The sequence below is a fragment of the Cebus imitator genome, unplaced genomic scaffold (assembly GCF_001604975.1).
Source record: "Cebus imitator isolate Cc_AM_T3 unplaced genomic scaffold, Cebus_imitator-1.0 Scaffold57, whole genome shotgun sequence".
Classification (NCBI taxonomy): Eukaryota; Metazoa; Chordata; class Mammalia; order Primates; family Cebidae; genus Cebus; species Cebus imitator.
In genome coordinates, this window is record NW_016107372.1 from 3435067 (window position 1) to 3453002 (window position 17936).

At 40.1% G+C, this 17936-nt stretch overlaps 1 protein-coding gene across 6 annotated transcripts in view; it reads left to right on the forward strand.

Moving 5' to 3' along the window:
* Window positions 1-17936, forward strand: part of LOC108304784 (SPHK1 interactor, AKAP domain containing) — a 164603-nt gene that overhangs the window by 132156 nt on the left and 14511 nt on the right. For all 6 annotated transcript variants that reach the window (XM_037738733.1, XM_037738734.1, XM_037738736.1 and 3 more), the window contains 4 exons: window positions 332-391; window positions 2587-2721; window positions 6049-6304; window positions 7370-11123. In XM_037738733.1, the coding sequence (XP_037594661.1) occupies window positions 332-391; window positions 2587-2721; window positions 6049-6304; window positions 7370-11123 (4205 nt within the window). The remainder of the gene's footprint in view (window positions 1-331; window positions 392-2586; window positions 2722-6048; window positions 6305-7369; window positions 11124-17936) is intronic.

Sequence of the window (17936 nt, forward strand, 5' to 3'; positions counted from 1 at the left end):
GGAAAAGTTGTTTTTCCTATTCCATGAAATCTGGTAACACCTCATAAACCCAAAGGTCTTGCTGTACCTATTCTATTGGCTGTAATACAAGCAGACTTTTTAGTGTGTTGGGCCATGAAGGGAAGACAGCGTTTGCTGTAACCAGCGGGAAGATGAGTAGGGCGTTGGAGAGCTATTTAGAGGCCCAAAGGTGAAATGACTATTTCTATGCCAAACTGTCTACGATGTGTAAGATTCTCAAAGCATTTGCCCCAACTGATTCCTGCTTTCTTTCTTCTAAAGACAGTCAGTTTTTTTTATTTCAATGTACTATTTTTGCCCTCTTTCCCAGGTCTGCTTTGTGAATCTGGATGTGAACAAGGATGAATGCAGCACAGAGCACCTGCAACAGGTAACACTGGAAACTCAAGCTGTCCAGGAGCTCATTACAAGGACCATTCAACTCGATTTCATCTGTAAATAACACTCATTTTGTAGGAGAGTCTTTAGTTAGACAGTTTCATTACAGTCCATCTCCCAACCCTTTCCCTAGCACTTTCCCTTTACATTTGTGAAGCTCGCTTTCCAGTGCAGGCAGAACTGTCCAAGCAGGTACACATCCTCTTGCCCACCAGTGCCTTAAAATGGCTATTTCTAGATGACTTTCCCAAGACTTTTCCAAAACCTGCTGATACCAGCCAACCCTCCCCTCTGTCTCTCAGATTTGCTTCTTCCTGCTGTTTTCATCAAATGCTTTATCTGTACCCTTGGCTTGAACTTTTCGCATCCTGTTGCTGCTAAATTCTCCAAGCACATCCAAGACTGTGAGGACCCTGATGTAAATATCTGAAAGTATGCAAAGACTTGAAGGCCTAGTCAGTCCTCTGGAACTACAGCCTGCTGATACAATGGGAAGAATTAAGTGCTATAAGATTGCCATTTCATGCTGAAAGTGGACAATGGATTGAATTTACCATTTGGTGTGATACTATGTAATGAATAACAGCACATGGTTTGCCACTTGATTTTCACAGAACAGTGGACCTGCAATTACTTGGTTATTGACAGTTATTCCCACATTGACAATGCTGCACTTCAAGCTTCTCAAACCCATTTTCCCACACAGCTAATCCATTATGAATTTTCACTAAGCCCCAGATATCATCATCTGTGTAGTACTATGGGATTTTCAAGAGAAACTGCACATACAATTTTATTTGATAGAATTATGGTGCAGAGTCCATCAAAGAGAGAGTAGAGAGGACCAAAGTAAGTTGGCATCTAAGAATAGTGTGTTTGAAGAGTTTATGTGAGTGATTTGAATAATGGTCTGCTATGGCTAAGAGCATACACACACCTTGGCACTGATTGAGCTACATGAACTGTGAAAGTTACTAATCTCTAGGCCTTAGGCTGCTTGTATATAACATGAAAGGAATAATGGTACCTAATCCATATACTGCTGTTGTGAAGATTAAATGTAGTCAGATTTAACATATATACAAGCTTTAGCATAGTGCTTTGTACACAGAGTAAAATCAATGCTAGTCACAATTTTATTGTAATTATTGTTATTGACAATTAGAACAGAAGATGTATTAGTCCATTTTCTTGCTGCTGATAAAGACATATCCTATACTGGGCAATTTACATAAGAAAGAGGTTTATTGGACTTACAGCTCCACATGGCTGGGGAGGCCTCACAATCATGATAGAAGGCAAAGAGGAGCAAGTCACATCTTACATGGATGGCAGCAGACAAAGAAAGAGCTTGCATATAAAAACTCCAGTTTTTTTAAAGCCATCAGATCTCATGAGACCCATTCACTATAACAAGAACAGCATGGGAGATCCCCACTCCTATAATTCAATCATCTCCCACCAGGCTCCTCCCACAACACGTGGGAATTATAGCAGCTACAAGATGAGATTTGGATAAGGACACAGAGCCAAATCATATCAGAAGAAGATTACTAGAAAAAATATATATTTTTTATGCAAGGTCTTAAAGGGAAACGTTTCTCAAAGTTACTGTTTATACCTGTGGTATAATAGTAATTACTAAATGTTTACTTGAGAAAATTTAGAGCTAAAGAGTTTTTAAAGCTTAAATTTGGCTGGGCACGGTGGCTCATGCCTGTAATCCCAGCACTTTGGGAGGCCGAGGCGGGTGGATCACGAGGTCAAGAGATCGAGACCATCCTGGTCAAAATGGTGAAACCCCGTCTCTACTAAAAATACAAAAAATTAGCTGGGCATGGTGGCGCGTGCCTGTAATCCCAGCTACTCAGGAGGCTGAGGCAGGAGAATTGCCTGAACCCAGGAGGCGGAGGTTGCGGTGAGCCGAGATTGCGCCATTGCACTCCAGCCTGGGTAACAAGAGCAAAACTCCGACTCAAAAAAAAAAAAAAAAGCTTAAATTTGCTCTTTCAATCTAAACTTGCATGCTTCCATTTTATAAAATGTATTCTAGTAATAATCTTAGTAGATTAAGCAATTTATAGTATGAGCAGTTACAAGTATTATTTTTGCAGGTAAAGTAGTCTTTGATGAGTGGTATTTGGTGAAAAAAAATCAGCTAAACTGATAGAGATACTTGCTTTACAGAAACTGGTCAACGTTTCACCAGATCTTCCAAAACTTATCAGTTCCATGAATGTCCAACAACCAAAAGAAAATGAAATTGTCGTCCTAAGTGGGTTAGCCTCTGGAAATCTCCAGGCAGATTTTGAAGTTTCCCAGGTAAGACATAAGTTCTTGATAAGCCATTTGCTTACATCTATAGTTAGCTCAGCACATATCAGTGTAAATCCAAAATAGATGCTACACATAAGCTTCTGTAACACAGGAATCTAAGTGTCTTTGTATTTGAGAATGGTCTGCATTTGTATTTCTCTTAAATACCACCACTTAGTTGAGTTTGACAGAGCTTTTCTTACATCAACTCCTAATTTCTATTATCTCCTCAAATTCCTAAGTTGTATTTGAACTAGAGTAGATAGAGTAGGCATTGGTTATTTAGCTTGGTTTTCTGCAAATCTACTCAATAAGCAAAACAGAATTGTCTTCTCTTTTAGGAGCAGTACCAAAATTCTGTTTCATACCATCTGATCCCAGAATCCAACAATATCATCTTTCAGATGTTATGTATTTCTTAGGAAATACCAAACTAGCCAAGCTAGTAAATCCAGGATGGCAGCTTCCAGGATGAAAATAGAGTGTCTTGGGCACAACTAATAAAATATCCCTGCTCCAAAACAAGTGTTATTGAAAATACTACTATTATCATTCAATGCACTCATGTTCATTCCCATTATATAAATCACTATAACATTATTTAAAGACATGTAAGTAAAGTTGTTTAGTTAATTTATAAGAAAAAGGCACATAAAGTATGTTACAGTGATATGTAACAGCTCCAGATTAAAGTGATGAGCATTTGTTTTCCACAAATTGTTCTTCCTTGGGTTTTAATTTTGCTGTCAATTTTTAAAGTCCTCTTTTAGCCTTCAACTCTTCAAATTCTCAAAAAGCCCAAAGTCTCCAAATTTCATGAAACATAATACAGTATGATAAATCAATTAATAAACAAGGGGGCTTTATTTCCAGGTAATCAAATCTCCCTGACTTTCTAGCTACTAAAAACTCTTGTGTGTTAGAAATTTTACATGAGTCCTAAATAATTTTTGGCTTGTCAATAAACTGTACATTATCTTTGAGAGTGAAGAATTTATTCTCACTTTCTTTTTAGCATTAACAAATTGTTTTTAAAAACTGCCTCTGCATTATAGAACACTTTTCCTAGCTTTTGGCAACTACAGGTATTACTGAGAAATTACTGAGAAATTCTGATTTTCTGAAAATTGGTGTTGACATTAATTGGACTTGACATTGAGTTGAACTTACCAGACCCTGATTAATCCCAGTTAGGATTCTTAATTAAACATGTTAGAAAATTAGCTTAAGCAAAAACAGAACATATTGGTTCATGAAACTAGGAAGATCCAGGAGTAAATTAGAGACTTAAACAATGTTATCAAGACGTGGATTTTTCTCTTGTGGCCTCTTTTCTGTTTTCTTTCCATTGGCCCTATTATTAGGCAAGCCCCCCCACCTCACCCCATAAGGAAGCAACATCCCTTTGGGTTCAAGTCCCGAGACAGAGTGAATGGAATGTCACTTCCATGTGGCTTTCAGCAAAAGTCTTATTGCATCCTATTGGCTCTCATATGTCACATGCCCATTTCTGAACCAATCCAGCGACCCAAGGAATGCATTATTCTGATTGGCCAGGCTTGAGTCACATGACCACCTCTGGAGCTGGAAGTGAATCAACTCCATGCGAATCACTTGGACTCTGGTGAGGTTGACCCAGTGATAGTACAGTGTGCCTTTCTCCTCGGGGCAATTGTCTGATTCATGTTTGCACCTCCTTGCAAAATTTGCATACAATAGGCACTCAGAGAATACCGGGTGAGTTTAGCGTTGTATGCCTAAACTCAGTGGAAAGGAAATTAAGCCAATTTCTGCTTACTTTACAACAGCAGTTCCTCTCCATTTGGGGGATCACAAATATTTTGTGAATTCAATAAAAGCTGTAGACCAGTGCGCCTCAAATGCTAACGCATATAGGCATCTCCAACAGATTCCTTGTAGATGCAGATTCTGATTCAGTAGATATGGGTTGAGTCCTGAGATTAAATATTTCCAACAAGCTCCCAGGTGATGCCACGGCTGCAGGTCCACACCCTCACTTAAAAAAGCAAGGTAACGGACCACCTTCTTTGAAAAATAGACCTACTCACATATGCACATAAGGGAATTCTATTTTTTGAACCCCAGGGAATTCCTTAACCCCTTGGAGAAGGATTGAATTTTTCATTGTATTATCATCTCTCCTAGAATTATTGAAACATTTAAATACTATTCCAATGAACAATAAATAATATGAATAGTGAAAATGTATAGTGGAGGATGGGGATATGGTTTGTAAACTTAGAACTGAACAGAAGTAAGAGGTCTAACTAGTGCATGATTCAATAATTTGGGCCTCTTTTTCACTGTTCTTCCCATATGCTGGTCTTTTAGAGATAATTATTTCACTTCCTATGGATTTCATTTAATTTCATATTGACTACTTCTTCAGATAAGCAATACAAATTATAGAATCTTGTAGTTGATGGAACACTTACTGTACATCTGAAGTACCAATAGGGGTTTTACTGAGCATCTTCAAGGCAGAGAAAGATACTGGTCTGAGAAGCTAGGACTCAGTTTAATCAAGAGAGGTAACCAAGACAGCGTTGACGAAAATTTAGACTGGCTCCTTCTTGACTCTAGACCTTGACTTCCCTTTTCTTCGAGCATTTAATCTAGAAAATTTATAATTCTAAATTCCTCCTCTGTCTTTTTGAGATGTAAATCTTTTTGTAAAAGCCTCTTGCCAGCTTTATACCCAGAAATGTCTTTTTCAAGGACCTGGGAGCTGTCCCTTTGAAATGTAATCATTAAGGAAGATAGTTCCCTTAGTGTCCCCAGTCTCTATGGTAGAGTAAGAACCTAACTTCAGTGGGCATCTTGCTCCAGGTTGTAAAACTACCTTCTGTAATAAAGATACAAGAGAGTTTACTTAGTATCAAACACAGATGACCTAAGATCTCCCCCATCACCCTAGCCCTTAAAAACCCTATTGCCCTTTACTTCCGTGGAGTCGTGGTCCAGCCTTATTCTGGCCTCCCTTCCCTATTTTAATAGCCTCGAATAAAATCTTCTTTGCCTGTTTAACTTTACCCAGTTGAACTTTTGCTTTAACCAAGGGAAACTAAAATATGTGATACAGCTGGTCTATTTTCCCCTAAGTCAGGCTTTCTCCTAGGTACCTTGTGTTCCCAAACGTCACTTGATTTTTTTTTCAAGCAGTTTATTAGTATGATCCCAGAAGATATTTCAAATATTTTAAAGGTCCCCCACTTCTTTTAAGAGGAGAGCTTGGTAGAAAAAGAAAGGTCGGAGGCAAGAGTCTTTTATTTACCCTTTTTAATAAATGCCTTATTTTCTCTTCACTTTTAGTGCCCTTGGCTGCCAGATATCTGCTTGGTCCAATGTGCAAGAGGGAACAGACCAAACAGTACCAATTGCATCATCTTTGAAATCAACAAATTTTTGATTGGTCTGGAACTGGTGCAGGAGCGACAGCTCCACCTAGAAACAAGCATCTTGAAAGTGGAGGATGACACAAACTGTTCCTTATCCTCAATTGAGGAAGACTTTCTCACTGCTTCTGAGCACCTGGAGGAAGAGAATGATGTGGATGAATCTAGGAACGGTGAGAACTTCCCAATAAAAAATGTGTCCCCTGAAACTAGTGCCCATATAAAAATGTCTGGGCGAGATTTCAGAAAAGTTCCAGGCCACATCAGTTTGGCTGACACATCACAAACTGCACTTGCTGAATTTTAAGGAAGGAAGGAAGGAGGACATGAGAACACTGGTGAAGATGCTGACAAATGCACTTAGCAGACTTAATGGTTGGATGGATCCAGACTCCCAAAAAATGCCTTAGGGATGCTGAAGGGAATTTGTGTACTTTAAAGGAAAATACTCCTGCCTGCCAAGAGTTGGTGGCTATCACTGGGAGGAAAGTTAATTTTCCTAAGACTTCCATCAAAGCCATATATTAGTTGGAGCCAAGTTGGACCAGCCTGGATTTGAATCCCAGCACTACCACATTGAGGCTGTGAGATCTGGTGCCAGTTACCTAATTTTTCTGAGCCCTAGTTTTGTTGTCTAATTTGGGAGTACTGCCTATAGCTAATGACTTTTGTGAGGATAGAAAGAGATAATCCAGGAAAGTACTTGGCAGTCATTTCTTCAGCTCTTTCTGTTGACTCATTCACAGAGCTCAATGAACAATGAGTTCCTTCTTCCCAGTTTTAGCCACCGAGGAAGGGGTACCCCAGATGTTGTTGCACTGTCCCTGGCACAAGTTACGTGCAAACTTTAGACAAATCTTTGCAAGAAGTCCCACTACTGAGGTTGCTGTCAACACCCCCCCTTCTCCTTCCGTACCCAATGGGAAGCGCTAAGATGCAACTGTCTTTCCCCTGAAGAATGCTTTCCGCTGAAGAATGGTGGCACCCCTCAGCCTTCAAATACCTCCTACTCTAGTGCTTGCATTTGTATACCACCTGGAAAGCCGTTTTGTTGGGTAGCATTCTATCATGAAATTTGAAAGCCTTTTCAGACTAATTTTTCTTGAAGAAACATTCAAAATGTTATTCTTCAAGGGGGAAAAAAGTTAATGCTTTATTTTTAGAGAGTAATATTGCATTAGACTCATGGTAACCTGCTATCTAAAAAATAATAGTGTCCCTCATTTTCTCTTCACTAGGTTATGAACATATAAATATCTCAGCCAATGTTTTGGAAAGTAAACAGCCAAAGAGTGCCACCCAGGAGGAATGGAATTGCAACAAAGAAAAGTGGCTTTATGCTTTGGAAGACAAATACATCAACAAATATCACACACCGTTGGCTAAAACAGAACGATCTCCAGAAAACCTAACAAAGAACACAGCCTCGCAGAGTCTAGATCCCTCAGCCAAGCCATCACTGTGGAAAAGTGAAGCCGTGGGGAGTGAGAGACAAGCCACACGTTATTATTATTCAGAAGTTTTTAAAGACCAAGCGGAAAAATCACAGGCACTGTATATTCCAAAGGATGCTTATTTCCCCATGATGGATAAAGATGTGCCTTCTGCATGTGCTGTGGCTGAACGGAGAAGCAACCTAAACCCAGGAGATCATGAAGACACAAGAAATGCTCTTCCTTCTATACAAGATGGAGAAGTCACAACTGGCAAGTACGCTACAAATTTAGCAGAATCCGTGCTGCAGGATGCATTTATCAGATTATCTCAGTCTCAGCCCACCTTACTCCAGGAATATGCAGCCAGTGTTTCTGTGGGAAGTTCTCTGCTTCCCAGTTGCTATTCCACAAAAGATACAGTGGTTTCTCAGTCATGGAATGAGCTCCCCAAAATCGTCGTTGTTCAGAGTCCAGATGGCAGCGATGCTCCCCCTGAGCCAGGCATCTCCTCATGGCCTGAGACGGAAGTCTCTGTTGAAACTTCAGGCATCCTCTCAGGAGAGAACTCCAGCAGACAAGCCCAGAGTGCTGTAGAAGTGGCATTAGCTTGTGCAGCCACTGTGATTGGAACCATTTCCAGTCCACAGGCCACAGAAAGACTCAAAATGGAGCAAGTGGATTCAAACTGTCCACTAGGTGGCAGTGGTGCACAGCAAACTCAACCACCCCAAGGACTCAAGGAACCTTCCATCAGTGAGTACTCCTTTCCATCTGCTTTGTGTGGCATGACTCAAGTGGCCAGTGCCGTGGCTGTCTGTGGTCTGGGTGAAAGAGAAGAGGTGACGTGCTCAGTGGCTCCAAGTGGTGGTCTCTTGCCTGCAGCTGATGCTTCTGAAGCCATCCCCCCACTTTGTAGTTTAGCAAGCATAGAGCTTGGCAAGGAAGCTATTGCAGAGGGATTGCTCAAGGAGGCTGCTCTGGTTTTAACAAGGCCTAATACCTACAGCAGCATGGGAGACTTCCTGGAATCCATGAACAGGAGAATCATGGAAACTGCTTCAAAGTCTCAGACCCTGTGCTCAGAAAATGTCCTCAGGAACGAACTGGCACATACGCTGTCCAATGTTATCCTGAAGCATTCCATTGACGAAGTTTACCAGAAAAATATGATAATCAACCCCAATGACGACAGGCATTCATCTGAAATTCTGGACACCTTAATGGAAAGTACAAACCAACTGCTCTTTGATGTGATATGCTTCACGTTCAAGAAGATGAGCCACATTGTACGGCTTGGTGAATGTCCTGCTGTCCTTTCTAAGGAGACCATCAGAAGGAGGGAGACGGAACCAGGCTGCCAGCCATCTGATCCGGGTGCTAGTCAAGCATGGACAAAAGCCACTGAATCCTCCAGCAGCTCTCCACTTAACGATTCACACAACACTAGTCTTGTCATCCACAATCTTGTGGGGGACATGCATTCAAAACAAGACAAGGGTGGAGTGAGGCCAGGCCTCTTAAAGAACCCCATGCTGCAGTCAGAATTATCACATAGTCACAGAGTGCCCAACTCTTCGACTGCTAAAACATCCCCCAAGGAAATATATCTGAAAGGAACCGCGGGAGAGGATACAAAAAGCCCTCATCTCAGTGAGAATGAATGCAGAGCATCTTTGGAAGCACAAAGGCCCCCAACAGTCAGCCAGTGCAGAAGCGGTTCCCAGGAAGCTGGGGACAGTATCTCCACAAACACCCAAGAAAAGTACAACTGTGCCACATCTCACAACAACGAAGTTCAAGTCAACCTGTCCTTGTTAGGGGATGACTTGCTGCTTCCTGCTCAATCCGTGCTTCAAGCAAAGCATGCAGACATCTACTGCATTACAGACTTTGCGGAAGAATTAGCAGACACGGTCGTCTCCATGGCAACTGAAATTGCAGCGATTTGCCTTGACAACTCCAGTGGAAAACAACCCTGGTTTTGTGCATGGAAAAGAGGGAGTGAGTTTCTGATGACACCCAACATACCCTGCCGATCCTTGAAGAGAAAGAAAGAGATCCAGGGGAGCGGGGCCGCTGTGAGGAAACACAAGCCTCCCCGGCTCAGTGAGATCAAGAGGAAGACGGACGAGCACCCAGAGCTTAAAGAGAAGCTCATGAACAGGGTTGTGGACGAGTCCATGAACCTTGAGGATGTCCCAGATTCTGTCAATCTTTTTGCCAATGAAGTGGCAGCCAAGATCATGAACCTGACGGAGTTCTCGATGGTGGACGGCATGTGGCAGGCACAGGGCTATTCCCGGAATAGGTTACTGAGTGGTGGCGACAGGTGGAGCCGGCTGAAGACCTCCAGCTGTGAAAGCATTCCTGAAGAAGACTCCGAGGCCAGGGCCTATGTCAACAGCCTGGGGTTAATGAGCACCCTGAGCCAGCCGGTCAGCAGGGCCAGCTCTGTCTCCAAGCAGTCGAGCTGTGAGAGCATCACCGATGAGTTTTCCAGGTTCATGGTGAACCAGATGGAAAATGAAGGGAGAGGATTTGAGTTACTGCTGGATTACTATGCTGGCAAGAATGCCAGCAGCATTCTGAGCTCGGCCATGCAACAGGCTTGCCGGAAAAGTGACCACCTCAGCGTGAGGTCGAGCTGTCCCTCTAAGCAGTCCAGCACAGAGAGCATCACCGAGGAGTTCTACAGGTACATGCTGAGGGACATCGAAAGAGACAGCAGAGACAGCGCCTCCTCCAGATGGAGCAGCCAGGACTGGGCAGCTGGCCTACTATCTCCTTCTCTGCGATCTCCAGCGTGCCACAGACAGTCATCCATGCCAGACAGCAGGTCCCCATGCTCCCGGCTGACAGTGAATGTGCCCATCAAAGCCAACTCTTTAGATGGCTTTGCTCAGAACTGCCCACAAGATTTCCTAAGCGTGCAGCCGGTCGGTAGCGCGTCCTCATCCGGTCTCTGCAAATCTGACTCTTGCTTGTATCGGAGAGGTGGGACTGACCACATCACAAGCATGTTAATTCATGAAACGTGGGCTAGCTCCATCGAGGCCCTCATGCGCAAGAACAAAATCATTGTGGATGATGTGGGGGGAGCTGACACAGAGCCTGTTTCCAGTGGCTCTCCCTCGCAAGCAGAGAAATGTGCATATAGTTCAGCTTCGAGCAGGATGTGCAGTGGGCCAACTCTACTTATTCAGGAGTCTCTCGATCGCCCGAGGAAAGACTCTATTACTGAATGCAAACAGCCCCTGGTGTCATCTTTGAGCAAAACCACTTCTCTTACAAACCACAACCGTTTAGATTCTGAAAAAGAAACTTCCTCGTGCCAGGACACTGTCCCAGTAAACCACAAAAGGCGGTCACTTTGCTCGAGGGAAGTGCCTTTGATTCAGATTGAAACGGATCAGAGAGAAGCCCGTGCTAGGGAACCTGGGCCCTTCCTTTCCAAAAGCAGCCCCCTAGAGGAAGCAGAAGAGCATCTGAACGACGAAAACATCCCAGATGTGGTGAGAGGTGGAGACACAGCCGTGAACACCTGTCAAATCCATAGGTAAGTGAATCATCTCTTAGACTACAAAGGGTACATGTGACTGGAATTTGCATCTTAATCAATGCTTAGTCTGAATCTTAGACTTAAATCTCGATTTGATTGGTGCAAGAGCTAAATTTTCAAAACCAAAAAAAAAAAAAAAAAATGACCTCCTTGGTTAATATGCACTTATGATAGAGATTTGAAAGTAACTTTCTTAAAAATCTCCAAAACAAATTGAACTCATCTATATAACCAAAGAAGATATCATTTTCCCCATTAAAATTAATCTCCTATGGTTTGCTACCTTCTAAAATTCATTTATGGCATTTTTAAGCAAATAATAATATTAATAACATTATGCAATAATATTAACAATAAATGATGCCAACTTATTCATTTGAGAAGAGTTAAATTTAAATAAATGTTAGTATTGGCATTTGACATTAAATATTTTGGCATCATTATTCTCTCCTCTTGTTTTTCTTCTCCATAGAGTCTCTCCTTTCAAGTTTTTCTTTCTGGTTTTTTTGTTTGTTTGTTTTTTGGTTTTTTTTTCTGAAGATCTTGGCAAGGACACTGTGTCCCACAAGAGCTGGCCCTTTAGATGCCTGGTATAATTCTGGCAGTATAAATGCAAGGCAATCCTGCAGTATTGTTACTTAAACAGTTCTCTTCCAGAAAATTATGACGTAGTTGACGATGCATTTTGAATTTGACGCAATGTAATAATTTCTCTCAGGCTGCTTAAACAACTGTCCATTCCTTTTACAGCATATATTTGCTGTAGAAAATTTATAGGATTCTTGAATATGAGATCATTGTATCATTCCTTTAGTTTTAGTCCGTAAAGTTAAAACGGGAAAACAAAATAAAAAAAATAAGCTACTCGCCTTGCAAAACCTAAATTGTAAAGTCTTTTCAGAGACATATGACTATATTGTTTGTTATTTACAAGAAGCCTGTGATTTTTAAATGTTTAGTGTCAATGAACAAGTTGAACATAGCCTTCATCAAATTTCAGCAGCTCTCTGAAAGTCCTTGATACTTTCCCACTTCCACCAGAAAAGGGATTCATCTTCAGGTACTAGTGCTCCCCACTAGAGGGCATCATTACAGGTATGGTTATGGTTGGGTGTGTTTGGTACATAGTGTCTAGGTGGATTTAAATATATCCTTCTTAGCCACTCAGTGCTAAGAACTTAACTTTCCAATTGGATGAAACCCTGGAAGAATAGGGAGAAAGCATGAAAACAAAAGCAAAAGAACACAAAGCTAAATCAAACGACGTAGGCAGAGCTAACCAAGACACATATTTATACAACAGTAATTCTCCAGCTATAGACAATATGTATTGAAGTATTTTATCTAGGTTGCATGGAAAATTACAATTTTTTTAAAGTGATCAGAGCTAAAGAAACAAATTAGTTCATGTGTAATTCTCTAGAATTACTTTAACTTGAAATACAAAAAAATGGAAAATCCTTACCATAGAATACAGATGCCTGACTTAGAGTCTTCTTCAACACAGATATCTTAAATCCAGCTGAGATTTTTAACCAAAGAGTGACTAGTTAGGGAACGTTCACCAAATAGTAATTCAACAAGATTTATGGTTGTAGGCTGAGATCCAATCGCATGTGTTACTGAAGTTGAATAAAATTCATTATACAATTATGAATTAAATGTCACTGATATCCTTAAAATAGGTAAAATTCAATGCTATTTCCAAAATAATATTGGAAATATTTATAAATAAAGTCCTCAAATGACTTAGGTTTGTATTACATATAATGACCTAAGAACATACCCTCTAAAATCATGATTTCTGGTTTGGTTTACCACCAATAAAACAAAAAAGAATGTAGAGTCACCCACCCTACAAATTCAAGACCTACATCTGCTTCCAAAACATAAGGACTAAATATTGAAAGTGTTTTTCTTTGTGGAACAATATAAAGGATTATTATGGAACATGGATTTTTACTAACCTTGCAACTATACCATCTTGAGCAACTTCCCTGTTTACCTCAGTTTACTCACCTATAGGAAAGAATGATAATTATATTATATGAGGATCTTTAAGGTTTTAATAAAGAAATGCACATAAATCTCTCAACTCTGTGCCTTGCAGGTTGTAAGCACTCAATAAATGCTTGCTTTTTGGTGTTGTCGTTGTTTGGGGTTAGGGTACGTGACTGCCCTTATTCCAGGAAATTTTTTTTTTCCAAAAGAAATAGCTTATGAACAGTAAGAGGATTTTATTAAAACCAGAGAATTTCCGGAATTTGCTAGAGGGAAAATTAACCATATTTAGATTACATTTTTTAAGCTCAGAGATGTTATGGGATTTGATTAGTCAAAATAGATAAATACAAAACTCACTTCTCTGTGAAACAGTTCTTCCCCCATCCACACAAACAAGATAAGTGGCATATGCACTCTTAATTTTGTTTGGAGTTGTGGAGGCATCATGTCCTGAAAATAATTTTAGGCTATTTTCTTTAAGCACGTTTTCATGATTCTTACTTTAAAAAATGTTATTAATGCTCCATATACTGAAATAAAAATCACTTTCTTACTTTTTTTGATAAAAGGATAACAACTTCAGAGTTTACTTGACTTTTTGATAAGCTGAGACCACAAAGCATAAACAAGAAACAGAATTCTGAGCATTCACACGCCATACTCGCTGACATAATCTTATGTTTTAGAAACATATTTTAGGTTGTGTATCCATTTATATTTGCCTCAAGAAAAAATGATTCATCCCTCAAACATTTGAGTGCTTATTCTGACAAGCAATTAGCCTTGGGGCTGAAAACACAGAAGAAAATAGAGACTTATGTCTACTCTCATAGCTCTTATACACTAGTGGGAGAGACAAGCAGTGTACATTGGAAAACCTTTGGAAAAAATATTATTGTATAGTGTGATGAGAGAAAAAATAAAGAGTAATGTGGCAGCAAATAACTGGTAGGGAAAGTGGATACTTAGATAGCATGTTGGCATTTGAGATGAGACCTAAAGAAGAGAAGTTGCCAACCATGGGAAGAACTAGAGTGAAAGACTTGTGAAAGACTTGCATTTTAAGCATTATGGTGATCTAGCCGGTCTAAAAAGTGTTCCCACTATGAATCACTTAGAAATCCTGGATTAAATATAATAAACATCTTTTTAAGCACAAAGTTGATTTAAAAAAAAAGAAAAGAAAAGAAAAACAAATAAGCTTTTGTGATCTATTGCCCAGAATGGTGAATGTAATAAATAACAATTCAGTATATATTTCTTTTTCTTTCTTATTTATTTATTTATTTATTTTGGATAGAGTCTCATGCTGTCACCCAGGCTGGAGTGCTGTGGCGCAACCATGGCTCCCCACAGCTCCAACCTCCTGGGCTCAAGCGATCTTCCTACCTCAGCCTTTCAAGCAGCTGGGACTGTAGGTGTGGACCACCATGCCTGCCCAGTTTTTTTAATTTTTTGTGGAGATGGAGATCTCACTCAGTTGCCCAGTCTGGTCTCAGACTCCTGGGCTCAAATGATCCTGCCACCTCAGCCTCCCAAAGTGCTGATATTACAGGTGTGAGCCACTGTGCCTGACCTATATATTTCAAAACTGCTAAAACATTAGCTATTAAATGTTTTCACCACAACAAAATATAAGTATGTGAGGTGCTAGATTTGTTAATTAGCATGATTTAATCATTCTAGAGGGTAAACATATATGAAAGCATCACAGTATACCCCATATAATAGATACAATTACTGTCAATTTAAAAAATTGGCAAGCAGGTGTGGTATATTCCCCATGGATTTGGATGTTTGGCACTCCCGTCTAAAACAGCACCTCCTAAGAGCCCTTATCAGGAGAGATGGGAACAGAACGCTGTCTGCCATTTATGATTTACCCTCATTTCACAGAGAAAGCTGATCTTAACAATAGTAATTATAATGAAAATTTCAGAAGGAAAAGAAAAGAAAGAATTTGAAAAGGTAGCAAATTAAAGCTGACTCTGTGCCTGCCCTTAAGGGCATTTACCTGTTTCCATAGCCTAAAAATACATTTTCTAAAGACTGGTAGGAGCCAGGAAATGAGACTGTGGGTCCCTGAATGGTGAAGACTTGGAACTAAGACAGACTTCCACATGCTGAAGGGTGACAACCTCGGTAAAAGTGTGAACTAAGGAAAAAGCTCACCCACCAGAAAAGTAAACAGATTTTACAAAAATGTGTCTTTCCAGGTTAGGGCTCCGGGTATGAGAAAAAAACAATCCCCTTGAGAATGTATAACCACAGCTTACCCTAATGCATTTTTGTATTCTAATTTGCATTATACTTGTGGTCCAGGAAATCCCAAGCTCGTAAATTACCTCAAAGCAATGTCAGGTTAACAATCCTGTGAGAGCTTGGTAGAGGCAAAAGTAAAATCTCTGGAGAGTTAAGCCCCATCTTAAAGGATTTCAAAAAATAAAGCCCCATCAAATATGAGCTCGGAGTCTCAAACTGCAAGACACACAAGGAATCAAGGTACTGTGAGACTCAGCACAAACATGAAAAGGCAGAATTAGCCCTACTAAAGTTCTCAGACACTGGAATTATTAAATACAGAATGTAAAGTACTTATTTTCAATATTTCCCAAAAATGTGACATACTAAATAGGAGCAAGAAAGAAACTACCATCAGAATAGAATGAGGTAGATATAAAAATCAAATACCACTACAAGAGACAAAAAGTGTAATAATTGAAATTTAAAACCACTAGATAGAAAAACATATTACTGAAACCAAAAATACAATGGCATACCTGCAGAGACAGCACTAAAGTTGAATGTGAAAGGACTTCTGTTTCCACGTACAATGAAGTTACTGAAACTGAAACTGAACTTGCCCTCCATCCATGAATTTTTTTTTTTTTTTTTTGAGACCGAGTCTTGCCCTGTCACCCAAGCTGGAGCGCAGTGGTGCGATCTAGACTCATTGCAGTCTCTGCCTCCCAGTTGCAAGTGATTCTCCTGCATCCACCTCCTGGGATAGCTGTGATTACAGGAGCATGCCACCACACCTGGCTAAATTTTCTTTTGTATTTTTAATAGGGATGGGGTTTCACCATGTTGGCCAGGCTGGCCTCAAACTCCTAACCTCAAGTAATCCCCTTGCCTCTGCCTCCCAAAGTGCTGGGATTGCAAACGTGAGCCACTGTGCCTGGCCCATCCATGAATAATTTATTTTTGAAGAGCAAAATTAAGCAACTGCTTTCACACATTGTACAACAAGTGGCACACTGAGCGAAGGAAAATAAACATGATTAGCCCTATAATCGCCCTCACTTTCTGTCGGGATTCCCTTTTCAGACAATAGTACAAAGAGGGAAATCCTGAGCAGAGTTCAGTGGACACAATGAGGTGAGGAGACACAGGCTGGAGGGAGATATACAGAGAAAGAAGAGGAATCTGCACAGGACACCCCCGGACCCATTGCTGAACACGGAGTCATGCAGGCATAGCTACAACCCCATGATGCTAGAGAGTTGTAAGCTGGACAGTGCCACAAGCTCTCATAGTACTGGAAGATGTTTAGTCCCACTAGCCAGAGTGAAGGACCCATGTTAAATACACACAGTACTCAGTAGAGACCCTAAAAGGATCACATCATAGAATTAAGGCTAAACTAGCCCTAAAAATCAAGGCTTATCTACACTTGTTCTAACAAAACTTAAAAGCAAGCATCAAAAAAATCAAAACTTAAACTAATTTAACCTAGAATAAAGTCCAACACTGTTTAAAGGAAAAACAATAACATCCAGTACTCAACAACATGAACACTTGGAATGTAGCATCCAAGCAACAAAATGCTACACAGAGAAGAAAAATATCACTCATAACAAGGAGTATAAGCATCAAAAGAAACATCTCCAGAAATTACAGAGAAGATAAAATTAGCAGACAAGGGCTTTAAATATGTCTTATAAATATGCTGAAAGATTTAAAGGTACACATTAATATAAGATTTGATGAAAGTTATAAACTCACAAATTAAGAAATATAATGAACTCTAAGCAGGATCAACAAAAAGAAAACCACATCAAGGCACATTATAACCAAATTATTAAAAACAAGTCATAAAGAAATAGTCTTAAAAGCAGCCCAGATAAAAAGAAACATTACATATTGAGGAGCACAAATAAAAACGGTAGATTTCTTCTCAGGAATAATATAAGATAAAAGACAAAGAATGACAGCTGTACTATGCTGAAGGAAAAAAACTGTCAGCCTAGTGTACTTTAAACAGATAAATCAATCAATGAACAGGAACAGAGAGGCCAAAAATAGACACCCACAAACAGTCAATTGATCTCTGACAAAGAAACAAAGGTAATATAATGAAGAAAAGATAAGCTCTTCAACAAATTGTATGGAAACAACTGGACATTTATGTGCCAAAAAAAATGAATCTAGACACAAACATTATACCTTTTGCGAAAAATAACCCAAAATGGAACACAGACCTAAATGTAAACACAAAGCTATATAACTCCTAGAACGGCCAGGTCCAGTGGCTGTAATCCCAGACCTTTGGAAGGTTGAAGCAGGTGGATCACCTGAGCTCAGGAGTTTGAGACCAGCCTGGCCAACATGGTGAAAACCTGTCTCTACTAAAAATACAAAAATTAGTTGGGTGTGGTTGTTCGAGACTGTAATCCCAGCTACTCGGGAGGCTGAAACAGGAGAATTGCTTTAACTGGGAGGTGGAGGTTGCAGTGAGCCAAGATGGCACCACTGCACTCCAGCCTGAGTGACAGAGCAAGACTCTTTCTCAAAAAAAAAGAAAAA